Source organism: Hypanus sabinus, chromosome 18 (assembly GCF_030144855.1).
Source record: "Hypanus sabinus isolate sHypSab1 chromosome 18, sHypSab1.hap1, whole genome shotgun sequence".
NCBI lineage: Eukaryota > Metazoa > Chordata > Chondrichthyes > Myliobatiformes > Dasyatidae > Hypanus > Hypanus sabinus.
In genome coordinates this window covers 13374269-13401334 of record NC_082723.1, presented here as the reverse complement: position 1 = coordinate 13401334, position 27066 = coordinate 13374269, and the positions used below count along the sequence as shown (strand labels likewise).

Here is a 27066-nt window from a genome sequence, read left to right as displayed (position 1 = left end):
TTCAGATTCACAGCAGAACAAAGAAATGCAATAGACTCAATGGAAAAACTCACACACAAAGTCCCTTTAGCTTAATTGATCCTTGCTGACAAAGATTCCTATCTATGCTAACCCTATTTTCGCACATTTGGCCCATGTCCCTCTAAACCAGGGGTTGGCGACCTTTTTTATGCCATGGACCCTTACCCTTAACTGATGAGTCTATGGACCCCAAGTTGGGAACCCCTGATCTAAACCTTTGCAGTCCAGGTACCTGTCCAATCACCTTGCAAATGTTGTTAAAGTACCACCTTCAACCACTTCCTCGGGCAGCTCATTCCATACAGTAACCACTCCCCAGGTGAAAAGGTTGCCCCTCGGTTTATTACTAAATCTCTCCCCTCTCACCTTAAACCTAGGCTCTCGAGTCTTGATTTCCACTTATCAATGCTGCCTGTAATTTTCTACACCTCTATAAGATCATCCTTCATTCTCCTACTGTCCAGTGGAAACTGCACTAGCAGCTGTGCCTTTGCTGGGCTTAAGGTCTGAAATGCCCACCCTGAACCTGACTGGCTTCCTCCTGCTCCCTCCTGCCTCCTATAGAAATGGTCTTCTTCCCCCTTTCTTGTCTTTTGGTTACCTGCCTTAATATCTGCTTCGAAGGTTTGGGGTAAAACTTTCTCAGAAAGATTTAATGTGGAAAAATTTTGTATTCTTATGTTGAGCTTATTGTCACTAATACAAGCAGCAGTACGAATTCTGTACCCTAGTCAAACAACATGATGAATGCCAATTTAGGAAACTCTCTTGCATCTACTTTCCTATTCACACACAGCGAGTCAATCAGTAATACTGGTATCAGTTACTGACCTTGTTGATCAAGAATGACAAATGCCAGTTTGTTCTTCTAGTGTCAGAGGAAGTTGTAAGCACAGAAAAAGGTCATTCAGCCCACTATATTTATTAATTGTCCATTCTATTATCATGTCTCCAGATCCCACTTGCCTGCATTAATTCCATACCTTTTATTTCCTGCTTATTCAAATACCTGCAAAGACGCCTCTTCTATTTAGTTTTTGAGATACAGTGCAGAATAGGCCTTTCCAGCCCTTTAAGTCACACCTCCCAGCAAACCCCCCCCCCCACTAATTTAACCCTAGCCTAATTATGGGACAACTTACAATGACCAAGTAACCTATCAATAGGTACATCTTTGGACAGTGGGAGGAAACATGAGCACTTGGAGGAAACCCACGTGGTCACAGGGAGAATGTACAAACTTCTTACAGCGGGTCGCTGGTACTGTAAAGCATTGTGCTAACCACTGTACCATCTGACTGTGGGGTAATTCTTTTTTATATATATATTTTTTTAATTAAATTTTTAAGAGAATTACATAGAATGAATAGAATAATAGAGTAATGAAAATTAATATTAACCCTTCCCCCCCCCTTAACATCCCTGTCTAAAAAAAAGAAAAAAGAAAAAAAAGAAGAAGGAAAGAAAGATTGCCTGGATATCGGAGGATCCCCACATGCTCCATGGAGTTCAAAATAACTTTAGTACATATCTTTACTTTTTTCCCCAAATAACTAATAATTTTATCTTCAAAGGACCAATATATTTAATCCTATCTTTTGTAGATAAGGGTGCCAAATTTTCAAAAATATATCATATTCATTTCTTAAATTGTAAGTAATTTTTTTCAAGTGGAATGCAGCTATATATTTCATTATTCCAACAGTCCATAGTTAAGAATGAATCTGATTTCCAAGTAACTGCAATAGCTTTTTTGGCTACTGCCAATGCAATTTTTATAATTTTTTTCTGATATTTATTCAATTTGGGGTTCGGTATTATCCCTTCAATATCACCTAATAAAAATAATATTGGGCTATGTGGAAGTTGTATTCCAATAATTTGTTCCAGTAAAAGTCTTAGATTTATCCAAAAAGGTCTGTGGGGTGATTCTTGTGGCAGCTCTTTCCAGATACCACTGTGTGTGGAAAACTTAACCTGTGTGAAAAGTCATATCTCCTTTAAACCTTCTTCCTCTCACCTTAAACCTGTGAGCTATAAGTTTTAGACACACCTAAACAAAAACACTGACTATATATCTTATCTAAGCCTTTCACAAATTTATAAACGTCATTCACAACACCTCTCAATCTCCCTTGCTCCAGGGAAAACAGACCCAGCCTATAGCTTCCAACCCAGGTAACAACCTTGTGAATCCATTCTGCATTTGCACACAGTGTGCATAATGTATTCCACGTTACAGGTAATAAAGGTACAAATTGGTAGTAGGGTGGGTTGGCAAGTTTTCAGATGACACAAAGGTTGGTGGTGTTGTAGATAGTGTGGAGGATTGTCAAAGATTGCAGAGAGACATTGATAGGATGCAGAAGTGGGCTGAGAAGTGGCAGATGGAGTTCAACCCAGAGAAGTGTGAGGTGGTACACTTTGGAAGGACAAACTCCAAGGCAGAGTACAAAGTAAATGGCAGGATACTTGGTAGTGTGGAGGAGCAGAGGGATCTGGGGGTACATGTCCTCAGATCCCTGAAGGTTGTTTCACAGGTAGATAAGGTAGTTAAGAAAGCTTATGGGGTGTTAAATTTCTTAAGTCAAAGGATAGAGTTTAAGAGACGCAATGTAATGATGCAGCTCTATAAAACTCTGGTTAGGCCACACTTGGAGTACTGTGTCCAGTTCTGGTCACCTCACTATAGAAAGGATGTGGAAGCAGTGGAAAGGGTACAGAGGAGATTTACCAGGATGCTGCCTGGTTTAGAGAGTATGGATTATGATCAGAGATTAAAGGAGCTAGGGCTTTACTCTTTGGAGAGAAGGAGGATGAGAGGAGACATGATAGAGGTGTACAAGACAGCCTGCGCCTCTTCCCCTCGGCACCACTGCTCAATACAAGAGGACATGGCTTTAAGTTAAGGGGAGGGAAGTTCAAGGGGGATATTAGAGGAAGGTTTTTCACTCAGAGAATGGTTGGTGCGGGGAATGCACTACCTGAGTCAGTGGTGGAGGCCGATTCACTAGTGAAGTTTAAGAGACTACTAGACAGGTATATGGAGGAATTTAAGGTGGCGGGTTATGTGTGAAGCAGGGTTTGAGGGTCGGCACAACATTGTGGGCCGAAGGGCCTGTAATGTGCTGTACTATTCTATGTTCTAAATCAGAAATTCTAATTTATACCGTACACTGACCATCAATGGTGTCAGTCAGGTGATAAATATCGGCAAGCACAAGGAAATCTGCAGATGCTGGAAATTCAAACACCACACACAAAATGCTGGTGGAACACAGCAGGCCAGGCCACAGAGGTGCTGCAGTTAGTGTGACGCTATTACACCTCGGGGTGTCGTGTTTGGAGTTCAACCCTGATGTCCCCTGTACCTTCCTCACCATGAAATGCTTGTGTTTTCCCCAGGTGCTCCAGTTTCCTCCCACAGTCCATAGACATACTGGCTAGGTTAAATGGTCATTGTAAATTGTTCCCGTGATTAGGTTTGGGCTAATCGGGGTTATAGGGTGGCAGGGCCCACTCCATGCTATATCGCTAAATTAATTAAAAGCAGAATGATCAATGTCAGTGATGTCCATCAATATCATGATTACATACATGATATGATAAATGACAGTTTATCAAGCACATTTGAACCCCTCAGAGCTACTAAGTAAGCTTGTGGTGAATGTTTTTCTGTTACACTGTTACCTACAATACTTTTCATTTATGCACTTTGATAATTGTTAACATGAAACACCAAATTACCGCTGCAGATCTCGTTATAACTGCTGACAAATGTTGGTGCATGAACACCTCCGATGTGTGATTTAGCCCAGACTCACAGCACAAACATTTGAGAGCTCTCACAGTAAATTGGGCAGCACCTTCTGGTGTCTTTACTCTGAGGTTAAAGACAATCATCAGGAAATTGCCCGTGGAGTTCCCCATCCTGCATAAGCTTCACTGCTCCAGAACCCTGCCCACTGACTCAGCATCAAAGGGCCCGGGGTGAGGCATGAAGTGGCTGTACTTCAGTGACTCACATCCACTCATTAGGTCTCACCTTTTCAATACCAGTAAATTGTTAAAGCCATGGTAAGTATTAATTACTCCAAGCAACCCCCCTTGGCATTGAAGCCAACTTTTACATGTGGTGTCTTATTACTTCAGAATTTGTAGACGTTTAGAGTCATGGAACATTACAGCACAGAAACAGACACACAGAGTCTGTGCCGAACTATTGTTCAAAGTTCAAAGCAATATTTATTAACTGAGTACATACATGTCACCACATGTCACCCAGAGATTCTTCTTCTGTGAGCATACTTAGCAAATCTACAGGACAGTAACTGTAAACTGGATCAATGGACAACAGACTGTGCAAATGCAAATGGCAATAAATGATGTGCTTGAAGTAACAGGATACAAAGTCCTTAAAGTGAGACCATCGGTTGTGGGAACACCAGAAGTAAAATGAGCGTAGTTATCCCCTTTTGTTCAAGAGCCTGATGGTTGAGGGATATTAACTGTTCTTGAACCTGGTGGTGCGAGTCCTGAAGAACTTGTGCCTTCTACCTGATGGTAGCAGCAAGAAAAGAGCTTGGCCTGGGTGATGAGGATCTTTGATGCTGGATGCTGCTTTTCCATAGCAACGTTTCACATAGGTGTGCTCAATAGTTAGTGAGTGCCTAGCCCCATCGACCCATGTCTGGACCATAGTCCTCCACATCCCTCACATCCAAGTACTTACCCAAACTTCTCTTAAAAGTATATATATACAAAAAAATTTTAAAAAACATTTAGTGGACCCCTTTCTCTCCCTTTTCATCCCATCTATTTTCCTCTTAACTTCTGTGCAGGATTTACCATTGGCCATTCTAATGTGTTCTTTGCATCATATTTTCTGCATTTCATTCAGTAGTCTTCAGTCTGAGCTCTTGGGGCGCTACCTTGCACATTATGTTGTATAATATCCTATATATGTTTACCATGATGGATTCACAGGGAAACAGATGAGATGTAATATTACATGCTGACTTTCCCTAAACAGCACAAATGGAGAAGCTGATATGTGCCCAGGGACATGACACTGTACAAGGTCCACAATCACTGCTGATGCTAAATACTATGTGAGAGTATTGACTGACTTTTGTACCACTTACTGAATGTGCAGAGTCAAGCTGTTGTTGTAGTTGGCCTCTGTCAGTCAGTGTTGACCATGCACGCTGGGTTCTTGCTGTCTAGATACACAAGTCTGGGCAGTACGATATGGAGAGCAAGCTGTTTCCCATGTAGCAAGCTCCCTCTCTCCACGCAACTGATGAACCCAAAGGAATGACAGTGACCAATACAGTTTGGTACCAGAAGCGTTGCAGGAGTTGCTAGTCAGTGTTGAATACAACGTAGGACTGTCTTAGGGACTCCAGCTCCAGATTTTCCATCATGGGTTTACTCCCAAAGCCTCCCCAATGAGTGGATATAGCCGCAGGGCAGCACAGGCTTGAGATCTGAGTTTTTCTTCTCCTAGAATTTTCCTTCTCCTAGCTGAGCTAACAAACACGTCTGACAAGCCCCAACTGCCCAAAGTGACTGGTTTTAAGACACCGGTAACCCACCTTTGCCCCTTCTCCTGTTAGTAGAAATAGTTCCACTGGGCTTAATAGCTAAGTGGCACGTGAAGACCAGGAGCTGGACTTGGTTGTCAGAAGCTATTTATTGGGAGCACTTAATAGGTAGTGGGAGCTTGTCCCCATTACCATCCCCAGCTATAACAAACTTAGGGAACCTTAAGAGCCAAGTACGAGTGACTATTACTCAACTATAGGTTTGACACTAGTGACCAACGATAAATTTATCACAACTGCCAGTGTAACTCACCTACCCTGGGTTCTGGTGTCACACAGTGACATTGACTCAAATATATAAAAATAAAAGGAGAGCAGCTTTGCATTGATATTGACATTCATCACAAAAATTTGCATTTATATAACTTAAATAAGGAGGTCATTGGCCAATTGGGTTTATGTTTACCTCTTTAAAGATAGTAAAGCCTTGCATCATCAGGAAACATTGCTGGGGCTTTAGAATGGACAATATAGGCAATCGTTATGGAATGCAGTTTAGGCGGAGAATTTAAGATCTATAGCAGGACTGTGACTGTGACCTCTGACTGTGGGGTGACTTATCCTTTACATACTGTTTGGGTCAAATTTGACCCGTTTTGCCATTTGACAGCAGTAAAAACACCTTAAATGCCATTTTTTTTAGCCGAAATTTGATGACTTTTCCTAAAGTGACCCAAAATGCGCAAAAATGAAAATATTTTAAAATGTTATACTTTTGTACAGGGGCTACAAGTGTCTGTACATTGAGGCTGTTCCGGGTCAAATTTGATCCTTTCCTATTGAAATGGATTTTAGATCTCTGAAACATTAATTAAGGATTAATCATCCATTTACTAATGTCAGATAGGCTATTTATACATTCTAAATAGATCTGTGGTTCAAAATTTGGTATAGACATTTGTTATGAGGGGATTCTTGGGCCGGGTCAGAATTGACCTGGACCATACTGTGAAGGTATAGAATATGAACAGGTTGCCTAGGTTAAAAACTGGGGATGTGGAAGTGGTCAAAAATAGGGGAGCAGCAAAAAAGGTTGTAATTAAGGGTTGTAGTGCTGAAAGAAGCTGCAGAGACAAAGACAAGACTACAGAAAGATTTGAAGAAAAGGATGGGACCATCAGGAAGGAGGTACAGAAGTCTGAAGACACACACTCAGCGATTCAGAAACAGCCTCTTCCCCCGCCATCTGATTTCTGAATGGACATTGAACCCATGAACACTACCACACTTCTCTATTTTTGCACTACTTATTTCACTTAACTGTTTTAAAAGAAGTGTGTGTGTGTGTTTACTGTAATTTGCAGTTTTTTTCTTTATTATATATTGCATTGTAGTGCTGCCATAAAGTCAACAAATTTCACGACATTGGCCAGTGATATTAAACCTGATTCTGAATTTTAAAACTTAGATGTTGAGAAGCCAATGTGGTTCACAAGATGGGGTGAGAAATGGGATACTTGTGGTAATGCTTTGGATGAACAAATGCTTGTGTAGAGTAGAAAGTGCAAGGCTGCCAGGAATTCTATAATATGGGGACATTAAACACAGAGTAGAGAGATGATGCTCCAAATTCAAAAGAGTTGGGTCAGACCTCAGCTGGAGTGCTGCCTGCAGTTCTGGTCACCAAGGATGTGACAGCAGTGGAGAGAGTACAGAAAGGACTCACCAGGACGTTCTGTTCCAAAGAGAACCCAGATCTATTCTCCCCTGAGAGGAGGGACATGACTGAGATATATATAATTATATAGACAGAGTGCACTGTAGGAAACCTTTCTCCCTATCAGAAGCAGGTAAAACTAGAGGACTTGGGTTCAGGATAAAGGGGAGGAGACTGAATGGGGGGGGGGATATGAGGGGGAACTGTCTTCACACAGAGAATGACAAGTACCTGGAAAGCACTCCCTGACAGCAGGGTTGCTGCAAGGTCAGTAAAGTGTTTAAGTGTCGAGATGGACCCATGAATTGCTTAGGCACAAAAGGCTATGGACTGCTTCTGAGGAAAAATAGGGTGGTATGCACAGTGGACACAAATGTTTGTGACACAAAAGATGTTTTTGATAACCTTTATGGATGAATAAAGATTTAGTAAGTAATTGCTCTGGAGTTAAAGGTGTGTAGATTGTATAAACTGCACTCAATTTGAAAAAGTAGATGACTAGATTTCTGATTCATAGGGTTAAATGCAGAAGGGTGCCCATTAGCCCATTGGGTGGTTGGGTGGAGATATCTCTACCAAAGGAGGTGTGAGGTGCTCCTTCTCTCTACGAGCCTGCAGGTCACCCTTGGGCAAAGTGTAGCACCTGCTTAGCCCCTGATCAGGGTCATGTGAAGCCATGGGAGCAGCTGGTGCACTTCACAAGTCTAGGCAGACAGACAGTCTCTGAAGATAATGGCTGGAGTCACCTGTCTTGTAAAGAAATTGCCCAGAAGCAGGCAATGGCAAACCACTTCTGTAGAAAGATCTGTCAAGATCAATCATGGTCAATAGACCATGATCGTCCACATCATTCAACATGGCACATTATGAATGAATGAATGAATGCCCATTAGTCATTGTGGATGAACAAATGGCCTGTTTGCATGCTGTACAATTCCGTGGTCATCAAAGGAAGGAACAGGGCATGCATGGGCGTTTCAGAAGAAGACAGAGGGATTCACACAGTACAGTAGTGCTACAGTCATCTTTTAGAGCCAAGGGAAATGAAACTTAGAGGCAGTATGTACAGGCTACTGCTGTCCTATAGCAATATTTAGCATCACTAATTGCAGATTTACAGCACCTGCAGATTTTCTCTTATTTGGCAGATGAATTCTTATTGCAGTAACTCCTGATGTCATCTCAATTTTTTTTTTGGGTAAGCCTGTCTCCTCTGACTGATCTTCATTCCTCTCTTTAAGCTATCTGGACAACTTTTGCATACTTCTATCAAAAATACCGTTCTTACCCTTGTCTGTATAATGTTCTGTATCATTATAAAATAATAGAGATATAAAAAACTGGAATACTCAGCAATGTCAATGGCCTGAAATAATTATTTATATAAAGTGCCTGACCTGCTGAATATTTCAATTTTTCCTGCAGATTTCCAACATCTACAGTTGCTTTACTTTTTCCCCCATCAATTTATTTTCTATGCATCTGTGGGAAGTGAATACCAAGGCCAGTATTTATTCTATATCCTCAGTTATACTTGGGAAGGTGAAGATGAGCAACTGAAAGGGATGTGCATTGATTACAGAGTTACACCAGAGAAGAGTTAATGCCAACTGGGTTACTGAAGTCAGTGAGATTGGAAAAACACTTTGGCAAACTGAATGGGCTTTACAAAAATTACCACCACTTGCATACACTTTATTAAATTAACCGATTTTTAATACCCATACTTTTGTAATGGATTACACACATACACCTATACATGTACACCTTGTCTGAATACCCTGCTGCCCCCATCCCCACTCTCCATTTCACAGACACATTCTCATCCTGGTCACTTTTCATCTTTTACTGCTGCTGTTTCACATGTTTATACAAGTTTGTTTTATTGTAATAGTGCCAGAAACATTACCTAAACATGCACCTCAGTCTTTACGTCAACTTTCTAGTCTTCGGGCCATGCCTCTCAGGGACCTGTGCTAATATTGTATGTGCTGGATTGTAACTATACTAGCGGTGTGTGACCATATGTACTGTGTTTTGAACCTTGACCTCAGAGGAATGATGTTTCATTTTGCTGTATACATGTGTATGGTTGAATGCCAATAATCATGAATTTGAACCTGAATTTGAAATCACACCTCCCTGTTAATAATCCAGTTGAACAAATCATTAGTCCAGGAGCATTAAGCTGCCATTTAGATTCCAATTGCAAATCTTAATCCAATCATTCCATTGAATCTATGCTGTAGTCTCAAAAATGCCACTCTCCTGCATCAGCAGTTTTTAAATTTGTGACTCATCTAATTTTCTCTGGTCCCTTGGATTTATTAAAGACTTAGCACAACTTTTATCGGTGGTTGTACTCTTTAGCAACATATTTATTCTTAATCCAATTCTGTCTTGGAGCCATCAAGGATTTGAAAAAAAAACACCAAAAAGATTAACTGTTATGAAAGTTTTAAAAATTGTATCATTTTATTAATGTTGCTGAAATAAATAAATCACTGTCATTGATTCTATAATGTCTCTTGTACTTACTGTGAATGCCTGCAAGAAAATGAAACCCAGGGTTGTATGTGGTGACATATATATCAGGGTTGTATATGGCTGCACTACAGCCTGGTATGGGAATAGCAATGCCTTTGAGTGGAAAATCTTACAAAAGGTAGTGGATTCGACCCAGTATATCATGGGTAAAAACCTTCCAGCCATTGAGTCATCTACATGAAACCTTGTTGTAGAAAAGCAGCATTCATAATCAAAGATCCTCACCACCCGGGCCATGCTCTTTTCTCGCTGCTGCCATCAGGTAGAAGGTACTGGTGCTTCGGGACTCACACCACCACACTCAAGAGAGTTACTACCATCTTGAACAAAAGGGGATAACTACACTCATATAAGGACTCTTTTATCTTGTTATTTCATGCTGGTTATTTATTGCTATTTATTTATGATCTGTATCTGCACAGTTTGTTTAGTTCACAGTTCCCAATGTTTACTGTTTACAGATCCTGTTAACAGCTACTGCTCTGTAAATTTGTTAAGTATGTCCACGGAAAAAGAATCTCAGGGTTGTATGTGATGACACGCATCTACACTGATAATAAATTTTACTTTGAACTTTTGAATTTTGCTATGTAATTTGATAATAAATTTACTTTAAACTTGGAACTTTCCACTTTATTAGTCTGTGTACACTTGAAATCTGCCATTGTGCTCCTGATTTCTGTATTCCCGTAATCAGAAACGAATATGTGTCCAGGCCAATTTACACATTATTTGCTATTAATGTATGTAATTTGCATGCTGCAATGTTCTTTTTTTAAACATTGTGAAATATTGAATAGCTGGCATGGTGCTTTTCATTGCTTAAGCTGTCACAAAGACAGGCAGGAAAAGTGAATACTTTTCCTGCTTTGGAATTCCCTTTGGTCCAGTAACGGACAAGTTCAGGATTGAAAGAAGCTACGGAAAGTTGTAAAACTAGTCATCTCCATCTTGGGCACTATGCTCTGTGGTATCCAAGACAAGTTCAAGGAGCAGTGACTCAGAAAGGTGGCGTCCATTATTAAGGATCTCCATCACCCAGGACATGCCCTCTTCTCATTGTTACCATCAGGAAGGAGGTACAGAAGCCTGAAGGCACACACTCAGTGATTCAGAAACAGCTCCTTCCTCACTGCCATATGATTCCTAAATTGACATTGAATCCATGAACACTACCTCCCTTTCATACATATTATTTTTGTTTTTGCACTATTTTTAATTTAACTATTTAATATACATATATACCTAATGTAATGGACTTATTTATTTTCTATATTATCACGTATTGCATTATACTTCTGCCACTAAGTTAACAAATTTCACCACACGTGCCAGTGATATTAAACCCGATTCTGATTCTGAGTTAGCAGGAGTAAAACTAATCATTTAATAACACTCTTAGAACCACAGCAATTTATGGACAGTGTCCCAAGAAAAACTTGCCATATAGCCTTCTGATGTCTGAAGACTCCAAACTGTCTCTTTCTGTGTCATTTTTCTTCGACATGCACATTTCCTTGGACACCTACAGCATTCTTCATAACTTCCTGCTGCTGTTCTCTCTTGTCCTCAGAACCTTTTCTCCCCCATTACCTGTCCTCTTCAACCACCATCCTATCCTCATCTGTTAACTGTTCAAGCTATCAGTCCCACTTCCTGTTCTGCTCTCAAACCCCTGGGCTAATCCTAGTCTCCAATTCAATCAGTTTGGGGCTGCTTGCACCCTATTTAATTGTGAGGTTATTCTGCTGGTCTAAAATCCTTGATACTTTATTCTCTTAAAAATATCTGAACCCCATTATAAGGTGCAGTTCACAGAAAAGTCTATCCTCCCATTCACCTGTTGCCAGGTCAACCTTTGTTTAAATGTGTGGATGTGGTCATGTGGAATGCCGGTTGCTAGATGTAACATCCTTTCCACAATACCTGACAAGGCTGCTCCCAAAGCCCATCGGGCGTGTACCACGTTTGGACCACATCCTCTGTTTCTGATTCCAGCCAGCATATCAACAGGGATTCAGATGTGGAGGCTGAGGGGTTAACTCTGGCTTTAGAGGCTCCATCAAAATATTGGCAGAGACGCCCCAATTAAATGCTGGGTAAGAGCAGTACTCTCCGACGTGCCACAGTTTGGGTGTGTTGTTAAATCTACCTGCCCTGATATTATTTCACAGAAGCTCTGAGGAATTACTTCCCCAGAGTCCTGGTCAATACTTATCCCCGATTCAATATTTATCTGATCTTCCCTCAGTGATCACTTTATTAGGCACACCTATACACCTGCTCGTTAATGCAAATATCGAATCAGCCAATCATGTGACAGCAACTCAATGCATCAAAGCAAGCAGACATGGTCAAGAGGTTCAGTTGTTGCTCACAGGTGATGCCTAATAAGTGAAAACCTGCAGATGCTGGAAATCCGAGCAACCAGACGCAAAATGCTGGAGGAACTCAGCCGGCCAGGCAGCGTCTGTGAAAAAGAGCACAGTCGACGTTTTGGGCTGATACCTTTCAGCAGGACTGGAAAAAAAAGATGAGGAATCAGAGTAAGGAAGTGGGAGGAGGGGAGGAAGGATCACAAGGTGATGGGTGAAATCGGGGCGGATGGGCGAAGGAGAGAGCTGGGAAGTCGTTTGGTGGAAGAGATACAAGGCTGGAGAAGGGGGAATCTGATAGGAGAGGACAGAAGGCCATGGAAGAAAGAAAAGGGGGAAGGAGCACCAGAGGGAGGTGGTGGACAGGCAAGGAGACTTGGTGACAAGGAAATGGGAACTGGAATGGTGAAGGAGAGGGGGAAGGCATTACTGGAAGTTTGTTCATTCCATCAGGTTAGAGGCTATGAGATAGAATATAGATTCCTAATAAAATGGTTTCTGAGTGTCCATCACACAGTGTTTGGGAGAACCTATGGTGTGCTAATCACTCTTTTTAATATTTATCACTTCAGGGTGACCTGAGGCACCGTATCTGTCAAACACCAGACTAATCCTCCTCCTTCTGACTCCTTTCACCACTGTAAACATGATAGCACGCAGCTGCTACAGGACACGAGTGTTTCCATGGAGACCACTGCAGCAGGCTGTAAACTCCAGCTGTTTGACTGTCCTGCAGAACAACGCCAGCCCATTGCCACCTCACCCTCTGCCCTGTATTGTGGTGCTGGTGCACACTGTGATCCCGAGCAACAAGAGGTCACTTTCCATTATTCACTTGCCTTTCCTGAGCATTGAGCTAACCGGAATTAGTAGTCGCGTTTAACCTCAAACATTGACTGAAGCATTGATGTCTGTGTAGGGATCGATTTCCTTTTATATTATTAACAAGGGGCAAGGTTTTATTTGTGCTGTCAGTATTTATTTATCATGAAACAAATAGTTGTCTAGTTAAAGACAATGCTCCACTTTAGGGGTTGGGACAAAGAATCTGCTGCTGAACACCTGCCTTTGCAATTCGAGTCACCGTCTTCACTTTCCCCAGAGAGTAACAGTCCTTAAATGAGGAAACAGGACAATTATAACCACCACAACCTTTAATTGTACAGAACCCTTAACATGGGAAAATGCTTCACAAAACCTTTATTAGATTCCATTTGACAGTAAGCTACAGAAGATGTACTTGGGTGGGTGGCCAAAGGTCCAACGAAAGCTGGTAAGAGGGATTTAAGGATTAAAGAGGAGGACTGTTTTAGTGAAGGAATACAGAGCCCAGGGCCTAGAATGCTGAATGGACAACCATGAGAGGGGACATGGATGAGCCTGAACAAGAGGAGAACAAATAGTAGAACTGGAGAAGGTACAAGGTGCAAGATCACAGGGGGATGGAGCAAGATAGTTTTAATAAGGATGCATTCCTAAACTACCCAGTGTGGTTAATGCACACGGGGAGGTGAATATGTTAGTAACCCAATGGCCACTGATGAGTCCTCTGGTGTTGTCAGTTTAAAGAAAATCCATCGAGCCCTAGATAATTAAGAGGCAGGAGCTGAGATGAATGATTTGGGTAAAGAACAGTTGGATGGAGGTGCTGCAGATAAGGAACAGGAAACCAAAGATGGGCAAGGAGGTTAAAACATTATGAGGCATAACCAGCGACTTACACTGTCAATACTGAGCTTCACACGTTAAGAAGAATCTCACAGCTATGTAAGTTACAAAAGAGATTTAAGTGGAATTACAGCAGGGACCAGGACTCATCCAGCTCCATCAAAAACTCAGCCAGCCCCATCATAGGCACTAAATTCCCCAGCAGGAGGACATCTTCAGAAAGCACCCATAGTTATGGACCCAAGCATTGCCCTCTTCTCATGGAAGAGATACAGGAGCCTAAAGACAGACTAAGCATTCTGCTTTCTTTTTGCACTAGAGAAGTTAGCGGTCAAGGAATGTATATTTCTTAATATAATTTATAGTCTTTTTATACATTGCACTGTACTGCTGCTGCAAAACCACAACTTTCATGACGTACGTATGTCAGTTGTTATAATTCTGATTTTATTTGTGGCCTTCAAGAGGACCGCAACCTTTTCATGGCTTGGAGGCTTGTGTGCCTCAATGACCTGGAGATCTATGTTGGCTGGGGTCAGGGCTTTATGCTTTGACTCCTGCTAGGATCACCCATGCCAAACAGGTCAAAGGGTAGAGGCCAGACTAAGAGTGGAACACCATTCTTCCAGCTTCGAGGGTTCAGCTCAGGGCCATCAACCCTGAATGGCGAAACAAAACTGTTACAGAAGCAGCAATGAAACATCCTTCTACATCTGAGTGTGACGGTATTCCTGAGTTTCCACACAGTCCTTATATGTCCGGCAGTAGTGAAAACCGTGAGGAAGCTACTGACATGATGAAGGAAGTCAGAGTCGGAGGACCTTCATTGCTGCCCTAAATGCCAATGGCATAATGGGCAAAGGGTGATGATGATGTTTCTGCTTGTGGAGACCAAAGGTGCAAGTGGAACGGCAGGTGATCCGAAGGTGGAAAGGACAGGACCTGAGGTTCAAAACTTAGCACAGGAGTACATAGAACACCATGGCAACCCAACATCCCCCAGGCCTACAATCTACTGTGGTAACAATTTCCCTTTAATTCTGCCCTCAACCCACAGACTTAATTTCTTCACCATTGTCCATGATACAATAGGTTGCACTGTGTTGCTGTTTAAAACCTACCTCTTTGACGCAGTTTTGTTCTGCTTCGATATATCGCGGCACGGTCCAGTGTCAAAGTTTATTTGATAATTATCCTGTAAAGCATTTTGGAATTTTAGTCATGTTTAAGGGACCACATAATACAAACTTTTGTTGTTGTGCTGCCCTGTCTATGAATGTGATTAGCAGAGTTAGAAGATGGAAGTAGTCACAACTAAAGAGTCTTTGAGAGGGTTGTACAGAAGGCTATCATGTTTGGAGCCAAAATTTTAAGAAAAGTAGTGGTTCAATGTAGACAGCATTCATGACCCACATAAACCAGGCCGTGATAAGTTGGCTTTTCTCACCTGTGGGCAGAATACAACTCGGGACAAAAATAAGATAGTTCCAAAAGATGCAGAAAACAGCAGTTTTCTACCTCTCACTCACTCCAGGGGGAAGTTTAATGGTCAGCTCTCTGGTTGCTTCAGTGGCAGGAGGTCTTCCACAAAATACCTGCAGCTTAAAATGAGTTCTGAACATAGGGTGGGCAGAGAAAGGGGAGTTCAAATCCCCATATTAACATATCCTGAATTCCTACCCTATATTTATCCACTAATTAACATCATTAGTTGTTGAATCATAATCTATAAAGTAAATACAGACACTTGTCTGTGCAGTTTATTTCATGAAAATTGCTGTCTTCTCTGGGTGTGACAAACTGTCTTCCCAACTCACCTGCCCCTTTGTTGTCTAACTTGTAGCTTTAGCAGCCTGTGTATTTCTGAAAGTGGTAAATTTATGCTAATAAATCAGTGGGAAACAATCTATGAATGAACATTAAGCATCAGCTTCCACACAGAACATCTGATATTTTGTTCTGGTGTTTAACAATTAGCTTTACAGACGAATACAATTCCTTAGCAGCTAATGAGAAATTAGGAATAATTAATCAAGCCAGTCTTCACCATGTCTTAAATAAACATAAATATTCTCTGGAGGAGGAGATTTCAGAAGCCCTACAACAGAAAACATCATCCTGAGAACAGACACAGTAGAGATAGAGAAACTGAGAAAAAGTGATGGCATCCTCTCAGGAGGGAGGGTGGGAGGAAGCAAGGTTGAGGTGACTGTGGGAGTTGGTTGGTCCATAAAAAACGTCAGTGGCAAGCCTGCCTTAGAGAGAGATCCAGAAAAGTCGGAGATGGTCCAGGGTGGAAGCTGCTGATTAAGGTGATGAAATTGTTTGATTCAGCACAACTGTAGGAGGCAATGCTAACATTGTCGTTGATAATTCACATCCATCTGGCAAAACACATCTACCAGGTTTGGTTTAACATGGCACCTCCAACAAAACAGTTCCCATTGGGAAGAGTCAGTCTACATTGTGTAAAGGTCAATGAAAGGGAACTGGATTCACAACTTCCTATTTCAGAAGTCAGATACCATCCATTGAGCGAACCATGGCTAACCGCCTCCAAATGATGGATTCTCTTACTCATGAGTTTGAATGGCATAATCAGTTAATAGCTTTAACGGCAAGTTTTCTAATGGCAGTCCACGAATTACCTGGATCATTGGTTTTAATTTGTCTGTCACAGAGTTATACTGCTGTTGTTTATGTTCTTCACAATATGTGCTTGCCCACTTTCACACGGGACATGACCCCCTATGACGCTTTCATCCTCCGTGGCTGTTCTCTACTGTAGGAAATCTGTCCCAACAATGTGTATTTAACTTTAGGTGCCAGAGGGCTCACCCTGATCTCTCCTTGCACACAAACCTTCACTTTTTGGTTGATTTGTGCACAAAGAAATTTCATTGGGCATCTAGACAGATGAAATTAAGGAAAGAGATAAAATGTTACAAGCAAACTATTTTATAAGTAAAAGTAGAATTAGTTTGATAGGACAGTGATTAACTTAACTAAAAGAATTGCATTGCAAATGTAGAGAAGTATTGCCTAGACCAGGGGTCAGCAACCTTTACCACTGAAAGAGCCACTTGGACCCGTTTCCCACAGAAAAGAAAACACTGGGAGCCGCAAAACCCGTTTGACATTTAAAATGAAATAACACTGCATACAACGTTTTTTTTGCCTTTATGCTATGTATAAACAAACTATAATGTGTTGCATTTATGAAATTGATGAACTCCTGCAGAGAAAACGAAATTACATTTCTGCATGCAACAAAAACATTTTGAACTCCGAAAAAAAGACGTTGGGTTGAAAGTTACTTTTAAGTAAAATACTCAATGTCTATTTGAGTCCTTCTTGTATTTATGAAAAACGCCGAACTTAAATTTTCCGCCAGCAGCAAACCAAAAATAACATCAGCCAGCTGTCAGCCTGAAAAATAAAAGGACTATTTCACTGAACAATGAAAAAATATGAATATACATAAAATAATAGGCAATTAAAATATTTATCATACTTGGTTAATGGGATTTCTGCTCCTGGACCTCAGCGCACAGCGTCTGCACATCAGGGCTGTATGACGTCACCTTCATCTTTACACAGGATCGCAAGCTGTCATCTGAGAGGCGTGCACGATGTTTGTTTTTAATAAAGTTCATGTTGGAGAACACCTGCTCACTTACATATGTGGATCCAAAGATCGACAGGACTCAAAGCGCATACTTTTTAATGTTTACATAAATGTTGGGGATAGCATTCCATGTTTCGAACACAAGTTTGTCCGGTTTTGGAAGGTTTTCAATATCACTCCATTTGTGTTTCTGAGCAAGAACGGCCTTCTGACGGGCAACATCTTCAAGGTCTGCTGTCAAGCGTCTAAACTTGGACACCCATATGTCTTTGTCGGCTATGTCGGCCAGTTCCATCTCAAGATCAGGTTGACTCACACCTGCCAATGCAGTCGTATTCAGTAGGGAAGGATCGATGCTTAAGGGAGTGACCGGGAAGGATAATGTGTTTTTTTCCTCTCTGAACTCACAGAAGCATTTCCCAAACGATGTTTGCATTGCGATGATTGCAGAATGTAAATACTCCGAAATTATCATGTCGTGAGCTTGTTTGAACTCTCTCAAATTGGGAAAGTGAGACAAAGTGCCTTTCTGTAAATCTCTGGCAAGCAACGTCAACTTGCGCTCGAATGCCAAAACATCCTCCAACATGTGCAGGGCTGTACGTCCTTACCCCTGAAGAGCTGTGTTCAGCGTGTTCAGATGCGCTGTCATGTCTACCATGAAGTGTAGCTTTTCCAGCCACTCTGGCTGTTCCAGCTCAGGAAAGGTGAGCCCTTTGCTGCCCAGGAAAGTTTTCACTTCTTCCAGACACGCGACAAAGCGTTTCAGCACCTTCCGTCTGGACAGCCAGCGATAAAAACACGTTGTAGCGGTGTCAGTAAACTGCAGTCAAAGATAGCTTTATTCGAACTAAACAGCCTTGCTTTTAAGCCTCCCTCAACCCAGCCCCCATGGACGCAGATGCTGCAAAAGACGCGTACTCACAAACCCCCGTAGGCTATCTCCCTTAGCCGGAATGCTGGCTAATTGTGAGCCGTTTCGGATAAGATCACCATAATCTTCAAATTTAGAATTACATTTCAAAAGCTAACAAACTAACATAAAATACATTTTAATGAAATACTGACCAATTATTTCCCAAAGCCACAGGGAGCCGCAGCACAGAGGTGAAAGAGCCACAAATGGCTCGGGAGCCGCAGGTTGCCGACCCCCGGCCTAGACGAACAGTTTCAATGTGAAGCGTTCACTGTTTGTTTTCTTATACAGATAGCACCTGACAAACTGAGTTCCTCTAGCACATTTGTTTTGCTGTATACCAAAATAGCATTTTGGAGCTTGTGACATTATTAAACATTAATTATGACTAAAGAGCTATCAAAATTGACTTAAATCTCATATAATAAGCTGTATGTAGTATTTTCATGGATGAAAATCTGAAATTGAAAACAATCTGACTATAAGATTACTAAGAAGCAGGTCATTTACTGACCACAGGTATTCAAGCAGACTTTAGCTAACATTAAGGCAATAAATTAACCTAGGAATTAAATATAAAAGTACACAGGAAATGTCAGTCCTTTTCATACAGGTAGTTTGCTATCACTTATGCTAGATCAAGGAAAAGGCCTTTAAATGGGTTTTATCAGTTGGGCAATGTCACTCCACTGAAATAGAAGGAACTCTGAATCTATTTATGCAACTTGGAATCTTTTCTGACTGATAGAGGAAACAGGGTAGATATACAGTTCTGTGCAAAAGCCCTAGGCGCATACAGTATATATAACTAGGGCATCTAAGACTTTTGCACAGTACTGTAGCAATTTTATGTATTGCGCTGAACTGCTGCTGCCGCAGAAGAAACAAATTTCATGAGAATGTGTAAGTAATGATAATCCTGCTTCTGATATGAGCCTCTATTGTGGACCAAGAGTGGGAAAGGGGCGGGGAGAGGGGGGGATCATGGTCGGGAAAAGGGGAAGGGAGAAGGGAGGGAGCGGGAAGCACCAGAGTGACATTCTGTAGTGATTGGAATCAGATGATCTTGCCTGGTGTCTCAGGACTGGGTGTGTCTGCCCCCGCTCCACCCCAGGCACTCCTCTGCCACTTGTCCTGTGGTGTACTGCCCTTGCATTCCCAACATCCTTTGCTCCTGGCAGATTGTTGCCCATGTAGCAAGCTGCTCCCTCTCTATGCAAACCAATAAACCCAAAGGAACAGCAGAGACCGATATAGTTTGGCACCAGCAGCATCGCAGAAGTTTCTAGTCAGTGATGAACTCAACGTAGGACTGCTTTAGGGACTCCAGCTCTGGAGTTTTCCCTCAGAGTTTGCTCCTGAAGCCCTCCCCATGAGTGGGTAGAACTGCAAGGCAGTGGAGGTTTGAGATAAGAGTTTTCCTTTTCCTAGAGAAGCTGCCAAGTATGGGTGACAAGCCCCATCTGCCTGAAGTTAGAGTGCAATTAATCATAAACAAGAGAGTTTGCAGATGCTGGAATTAGGGAGTAACACACACAAAATGCTGGAGGAACTCAGCAGGTCAGGCAGCATCCATGGAGAGGAACAAACAGTTGATGCTTTGGGGTGAGGGCTTTCATTGAGACTGATGAATTTAGAATGCAGTAAGTGTCCAGAACACATAGTGTATACAATTAATTCCATAATGAAGAGGGAAGGAAGTAAAAATAAGCAGATACAGGAAATCTGAAATAAAACTCAAAATGCTGAAAATATTTAAAAGATTCAAAATGGTGAAAATACTCAACCAGCCAGACAGCCACTGTGGAGAAAAAGACAGAGATAATATCTCAGGTCAGTTCTGACAAATGTGTCCCATTTTACCCTTTGAGTCAAGATGAGTAATGTCATAGACAACTGGCATATGTAAAATTCTGAATACGAAGGTTCTAAAATGCTTTAATCAAGATGATTTTACCAGAGTTCTTTTGATGAATGTTCTATCTTTGTCTCTGCAGTTTCAGAACCTGCAGTTATCCAACGATATAATGCATCACTGGAAGAAAGATTTTTTCAGATAAGTGAGAAAGAACTAACCAAAATAAACACATTTTATGCAGGTAAACTCAAGATTCTCTTTTTTAAAAAAAAAGATATATAGTCTTTGCCTTCTGTGTTATGAAATGAACCAGTTCTCAGAGGGACAGATCTGCTTAGCAACAAATTGGTACTAATGTACTCAAGGCTGTTATGTTGAAACACTGAGGTAATCTCACAAGGAGACTGCTCAGAGGCTGAGATTGGTAATGGGCTCCCCAGTCTTTCACTACCTCTGAATGTGGTAACATAAAATTACCTTGAAGTAACCTGTTGCTAAAATTTATCAGAAAGAACAAACATTTATTTTATGGCTTCTAGCTATTAAAAATGGCTTGGAATGCAGCTCCTATTAATTTATGAAATGAAACCAGCTGAGGAAGAAAAACAGAGCTGGTTGGTTCTACACTCACTGTTATTCAGATGTGGTTGCTGGGTGGATGTTTCCCCTGATGAGAAATCTAGGACTAGGGGCATAATTTCAGAATAAAGGATTATTTAATTAAAGTGGAGGAGAGAAGGAGTTCATCATCTCAGAATAATTCTATCTCAGAGGGATGAGAAAATTGGGCAATAGAGTAGTTTCAAGGTAGAAATAGAATGCTTCCCAGGCACTGGAGACTGACGTGTTAGAGGGTACAGGGAGTGAAGTGAAGACGAGGCCAAGCTCATAAGACCATAAGACATAAGATAAGGATGGCTGGAGGGGCGGGGCAGGATCGCATTGAAACCTCTCAAATGTTAAAAGGCCTAGATAGAGTAAATGTGGAAAGGTTATTTCCCACGGTGGGGAAGTCTAGGACAAGAGGGCACAGCCTCAGGATTGAGGGGCGTCCATTTAAAACAGAGATGTGGAGAAATTTCTTTAGCCCGAGGGTGTTTAATTTCTGGAATTTGTTACCACAGGCAGCTGTAGAGGCCAGGTTGTTGGATGTATTTAAGGCAGAGATTGATAGGTTCTTAATTGGACATATAACCATATAACTATATAACAATTACAGCACGGAAACAGGCCATCTCGGCCCTTCTAGTCTGTGCCGAACGCTTACTTTCACCTAGTCCCATCTACCTGCACTCAGCCCATAACCCTCCATTCCTTTCCTGTCCATATACCTATCCAATTTTTTTTTAAATGACAGAATTAAACCTGCCTCTACCACTTCTATTGGAAGCTCGTTCCACATAGCTACCACTCTCTAAGTAAAGAAGTTCCCCCTCATGTTACCCCTAAACTTTTGTCCCTTAACTCTCAACTCATGTCCTCTTGTTTGAATCTCCCCTACTCTCAATGGAAAAAGCCTATCCATGTCAACTCTATCTATCCCCCTCATAATTTTAAATACCTCTATCAAGTCTCCCCTCAACTTTCTACAGTCCAAAGAATAAAGACCTAATTTGTTCAACCTTTCCCTGTAACTTAGGTGCTGAAACCCAGGTAACATTCTAGTAAATCTCCTCTGTACTCTCCCTAATTTGTTGACATCTTTTCTATAATTCGGTGACTAGAACTGTACACAATACGCCAAATTTGGCCTCACCAATGCCTTGTACAATTTTAACATTACATCCCAACTCCTATACTCAGTGCTCTGATTTATAAAGGCCAGTATACCAAAAGCTTTCTTCACCACCCTATCCACATGAGATTCCACCTTCAGGGAACTATGCACCATAATTCCTTGATCACTCTGTTCTTCTGCATTCCTCAATGCCCTACCATTTACCATGTATGTCCTACTTTGATTATTCCTACCAAAATATAGCACCTCACACTTACCAGCATTAAACTCCATCTGCCATCTTTCAGCCCACTCTTCTAACTGGCCTAAATCTCTCTGCAAGCTTTGAAAACCTACTTCATTATCCACAATGCCACTTATCTTAGAATCATCTGCATACTCACTAATCCAATTTACCACCCCATCATCCAGATCATTAATGCATATGACAAACAACATTGGACCCAGTACAGATCCCTGAGGCACACCACCAGTCACCGGCCTCCAACCTGATAAACAGTTATCTACCACTACTCTCTGGCATCTCCCATCCAGCCACTGTTGAATCCATTTTACTACTTCAATATTAATACCTAACGATTGAACCTTCCTAACTAACCTTCCATGCAGAACCTTGTCAAAGGCCTTACTGAAGTCATATAGACAACATTCACTGCTTTACCCTCGTCAACTTTCCTAGTAACCTCTTCAAAATGACATGACATCAAAGGTTACAAGCAGAAGGCTGGGGAGTGGGGTTGAGGAGGAGAAAAAAGGATCAGCCATGAATGAATGGCGAGCAGGCTCGATGAGCCAAATGGCCTAATTCTGCTTCAATGTCTTATGGTCTTTGAAGCAGAATTAGGCCATTCAGCCCATCGAGTCTGCTCTGCCATTCCATCATGGCTGATCCCAGCTCTCACTCTACCTCATACATTTGCCTTCTCGCCATGTTCTTTAGTGTCCTGACCAATAAGGAAACTATCAACTTCCGCTTTAAATATACCCACGGACTTAGCCTCCATCGCAGTCTGTGCAGAGCATTCCACAGATTCCCTACTCTCTGGCTAAGAAAGTTCCCCCTTACCTCTGTACTGAATGGTCACTCCTTAATTTTAAGCTGTGCCCTCTAGTTCTGGACACCCCTACCATAGGAAACATCCTCTCCACATCCTCCTTGTCTAGTCCGTTCAACATTTGACTAGGTTTCTATGAGAACCACCCCCCCCCCCCACCGTATTCTTCTAAATTCCAGAGAGCACAGGTCCAAAGCTGCCAAACACCTTCACTCCTGAAAGCATGTCAGCCATGATCTCACTGAATGGTAAAACAAGTTCAAGGGAATGTAAGACCTACGTCTGCTTCTTTTCCTTATGTTATTATAGCTATGGGAGTGTCCAGGGTTAATGTTTGCAACAGTCTGAACAATACAAAGTTTTGAGCAAAGATCGCCAATGTTGAGAGCATGGTAGCATAGTGGTTATGGTAACGCTATTATAGTATTAGAGCGCCAGTCAGCCGGGTTTAATTCTGTCACTGTCTGAGAGTTTATGCATTCTCCCCATGAGCGCGTGGGTTTCCTCTGAGCACTCCAGTTTCCTCCTGCATTCCAAAGGTCAAGGGCAGTAGGCTCATTGGTTACATGGGTGGAATACAGAGTATGCAGAGTTACAGAGTGGGCTCACGGGGTCAGGAGATGCTGTTACCGTGCTGTGTCACTAAATATAAAAAACATAATTAGCTACTGGTCCATCATTTCATTTCAGAAGGTATAATTAAATCTGATTCACTACTTCTTGGTCATATTGTCTTCCATTTGTTCTTTTTATCACTGGCACTCTCTAGGGTACTGCTCCAGGGGTGAGGTTAGAAAATGAGGCAGAGCCCAAATCAACAACAAAGAGCTGATTTGTCAAAGTTACGAATAATAGCATTGGATTGAGCGTGGCACTAATGTACAGGATAAATTTTTGTTTCCAAGTTGGATTTTACCGTAATTGTAGATCTTAAAATGAAGCTATACTTCAGATTTAAAGTGGAGATGGAGAAATAAATCCGATTACAAATGTTTAGATCTAATTTAGACTCTGCTCAGTCTGCTCTGTCTCTTGCAAAGTGATACTGAAAAACTACTGAAGAAAAATATCAGATTAGTTAACTAACCCAATCTTACTTAAAGTTACATGCCAGGGAACCAATAAGATTCTTTGGTCCAGTTGCTCAAGCTGATGCACTGCTCTGCTAACTCCTTGTAATTGTCTGAACACAACAGAGATGGTCACTGATTCTGGAAATCTGTAATACTGACCAAAGTGAACTTTAGTTCAGCATATACTGTAGAAGGAGAGCTACATTCTCCACTTGCAATGAAAATGGACACCAGCTCTCCATAATCTGACGACAATGTTGTTCCACCCAAAAGGCATCCAGAGCTTTCTTACATTCGCCTCTCCCCATGCCTGTCACCAACAATGAAAGGCACGATGCAAAATATGAGCTGGATTTGACAATGTTTAAAAATCATACATGGGCCATCCTTGAATGGCAGGTGGAAAGGAATTCCATGCTCTGCTTCCTGCTACAGTTACAGATGCCATGCATAATGATCAATTAACCAACAGCTTGTTTAATAGGCAGAATTAGATCACATGGGATGAGCACAATGAACTGTTTTGTTTAGCAGTAAGCAATCCTGTAAGTTAAGTCATTAATTATAGAATATAGACCATAGAACACAACGGCAGAGTACAGGCCCTTTGGTCTCATGTTGTGATGCCCTTTTAATTGATTCTAAGATCATTCTAATAATTCCCTCCTACATGGTCCTCCAATTTTCTGTCATCCATGTGTTTCTTAAAGAGTTTCTTAAATATTCTTAATATCCCTGCCTCTACCTCCACATCCGATAGGGTGTTCCAAGCACCACCACTCTCTGTGTAAAAAAACTTACATCAGATATCCCCACTATACTTTCCTGCAATCACCTTAAAATTATGCCCTCTCTTATTTACCATTTCCACCCTGGGAAAAAGTCTCTGGTTATAAGACCATAAGATATAGGAGCAGAAGTAGGCCATTCGGCCTATTGAGTCTGCTCTGCCATTCAATCATGGGCTGATCCAATTCTTCCAGTCATCCCCACTTCCCTGCCTTCTCCCCATACCCTTTGCAAATCAAAATGCCATCTCCCCACACCCTTTGCAAATCAAGATGCCATCTCCCCATACCCTTTGCTAATCTTGATGCCCTGGTTTATCAAGATCCCATCTATCTCTGCCTTAAATGCACCCAATGACTTGGCCTCCACAGCCGCTTGTGGCAACAAATTCCACAGATTTTCCACCCTCTGACTAAAGTAATTTCTCCGGATCTCTGTTCTAAATGGGTGTCCTTCAATCCTGAAGTTGTGCCCTCTTGTCCTAGAATCACCTACCATGGGAAATAACTTTGCCATATCTGATCTGTTCAGGCCTTTTAACATTCTGAACGTTTCTATGAAATTCCCCCCTCATTCTCCTAAACTCCAGGGAATACAGTACAAGAGCTGCCAGATTTCCTCATACGGTAACCTTTTCATTCCTGGAATCATTCTTGTGAATCTTCTCTGAACCCTCTCCAATGTCAGTATGTCCTTTCTAAAATAAGGAGCCCAAAACTGCACGCAATACTCCAAGTGTGGTCTCACAAGTGCCTTATAGAGCCCCAACATCACATCCCTGCTCTTATATTCCATACCTCTAGAAATGAAAGCCAACATCACATTCGCCTTCTTTACCACCGTCTCAACCTGGAGGGTAACCTTTAGGGCATCCTGCACAAGGACTCCCAAGTCCCGTTGCATCTCTGCATTTTGAATTCCCTCCCCATCTATATAATAGTCTGCCTGTTTATTTCTTCCACCAAAGTGCATCACCATACACTTTCCAACATTATATTTCACTTGCATTATCTACTCAATCTTTGCTTTACTTTCCTGTTGACTCCAGTTACTTGTGGTGGATCCTTTACACCTTTAACTCTCTGACTCATGGTGCTATAGTGAAGTACATGGCTAGTGAATGAGAACAATTTTATCACGTGAATCCAGATGAGGCAGTCATCATTTCACATTTCCCCTTAATTAAACACTAATGTCTTTCTACCTTACCCCCACATTTTCAGAGAAAATTGCTGAAGCCCAAAGAAGATTGGCAACGTTGCAGATGGAACTTGAAGCAGTTCTCAATTCCCAGAGAGAGAGTGATACAAGATCAATGGCACACTGGAAGAGCATCCTTCTCAAACCACACAGGCAGCGAGCACGGCACAAGAAAATGTGTGACCTGAAGCTGGCCTTCAGTGAACTCTACCTTAACCTAGTCCTGCTGCAGAATTACCAGGTATGTGGGTGGTCACTTCAGCCCAACAAGATGATAGAGTCCCTTGGATCTCAGAAAGTCGGGCGGCATCTTGGAGGAGAATAAACATCTTGGCTTGAAACCTTGATTGCTTATTCCCTTCCATAGATGAAGCAAGACTTGCTGATTGTCTCCAGCATTTTGTGTGTGATGCTTAAGATTTCCAGCATCTGCAGAATCTCTTGTGTTTAAAATGCCCCTTAATGTCATTATTGAGCTTTCAGAACAGACATGGTGATTTTAAAGATTTCACGGCCAGTACTAACATTGGCTGAAACAGAATTGTGAAACAGAATGCATTGTCAGTCTCTAATCCACTGTGTTAAGCATGAATAAAGGAGGGAGCCTCTGCTCGATCACTCCTACCTCTGAGGCTGGAGGTTGTGGGTTCAAGGTCATTCAATAGAATTGTGTGCATAAACATCTTCATTGTGATACTGGAAGAATGATCAATGTTGGACAGGATACCAAAGATATCCTGATCTACTTGCTGATGATGGTATCCGTCTGTCTCGAAGGACAATGTGTGAATGGAGTGACCTCTCCAGGGCACAAACCTGGGCAGAAGGCATGGAGATCTGGGATGTCCAGTTGTCAAGATCCTCCTCTCGGCCTCACCAGTGTAGTCCAAAGGAAAGTGAAGCAATATGTTTGGCACCAGCTTGGCTGCAGGAGC

General features: G+C 41.7%; 1 protein-coding gene across 3 annotated transcripts in view; it reads left to right on the top strand.

Moving 5' to 3' along the window:
* Positions 1-27066, top strand: part of LOC132377480 (xenotropic and polytropic retrovirus receptor 1 homolog) — a 77889-nt gene that overhangs the window by 17162 nt on the left and 33661 nt on the right. For all 3 annotated transcript variants that reach the window (XM_059943757.1, XM_059943758.1, XM_059943756.1), the window contains exons 3-4: positions 20416-20517; positions 26155-26372. In XM_059943757.1, the coding sequence (XP_059799740.1) occupies positions 20416-20517; positions 26155-26372 (320 nt within the window). The remainder of the gene's footprint in view (positions 1-20415; positions 20518-26154; positions 26373-27066) is intronic.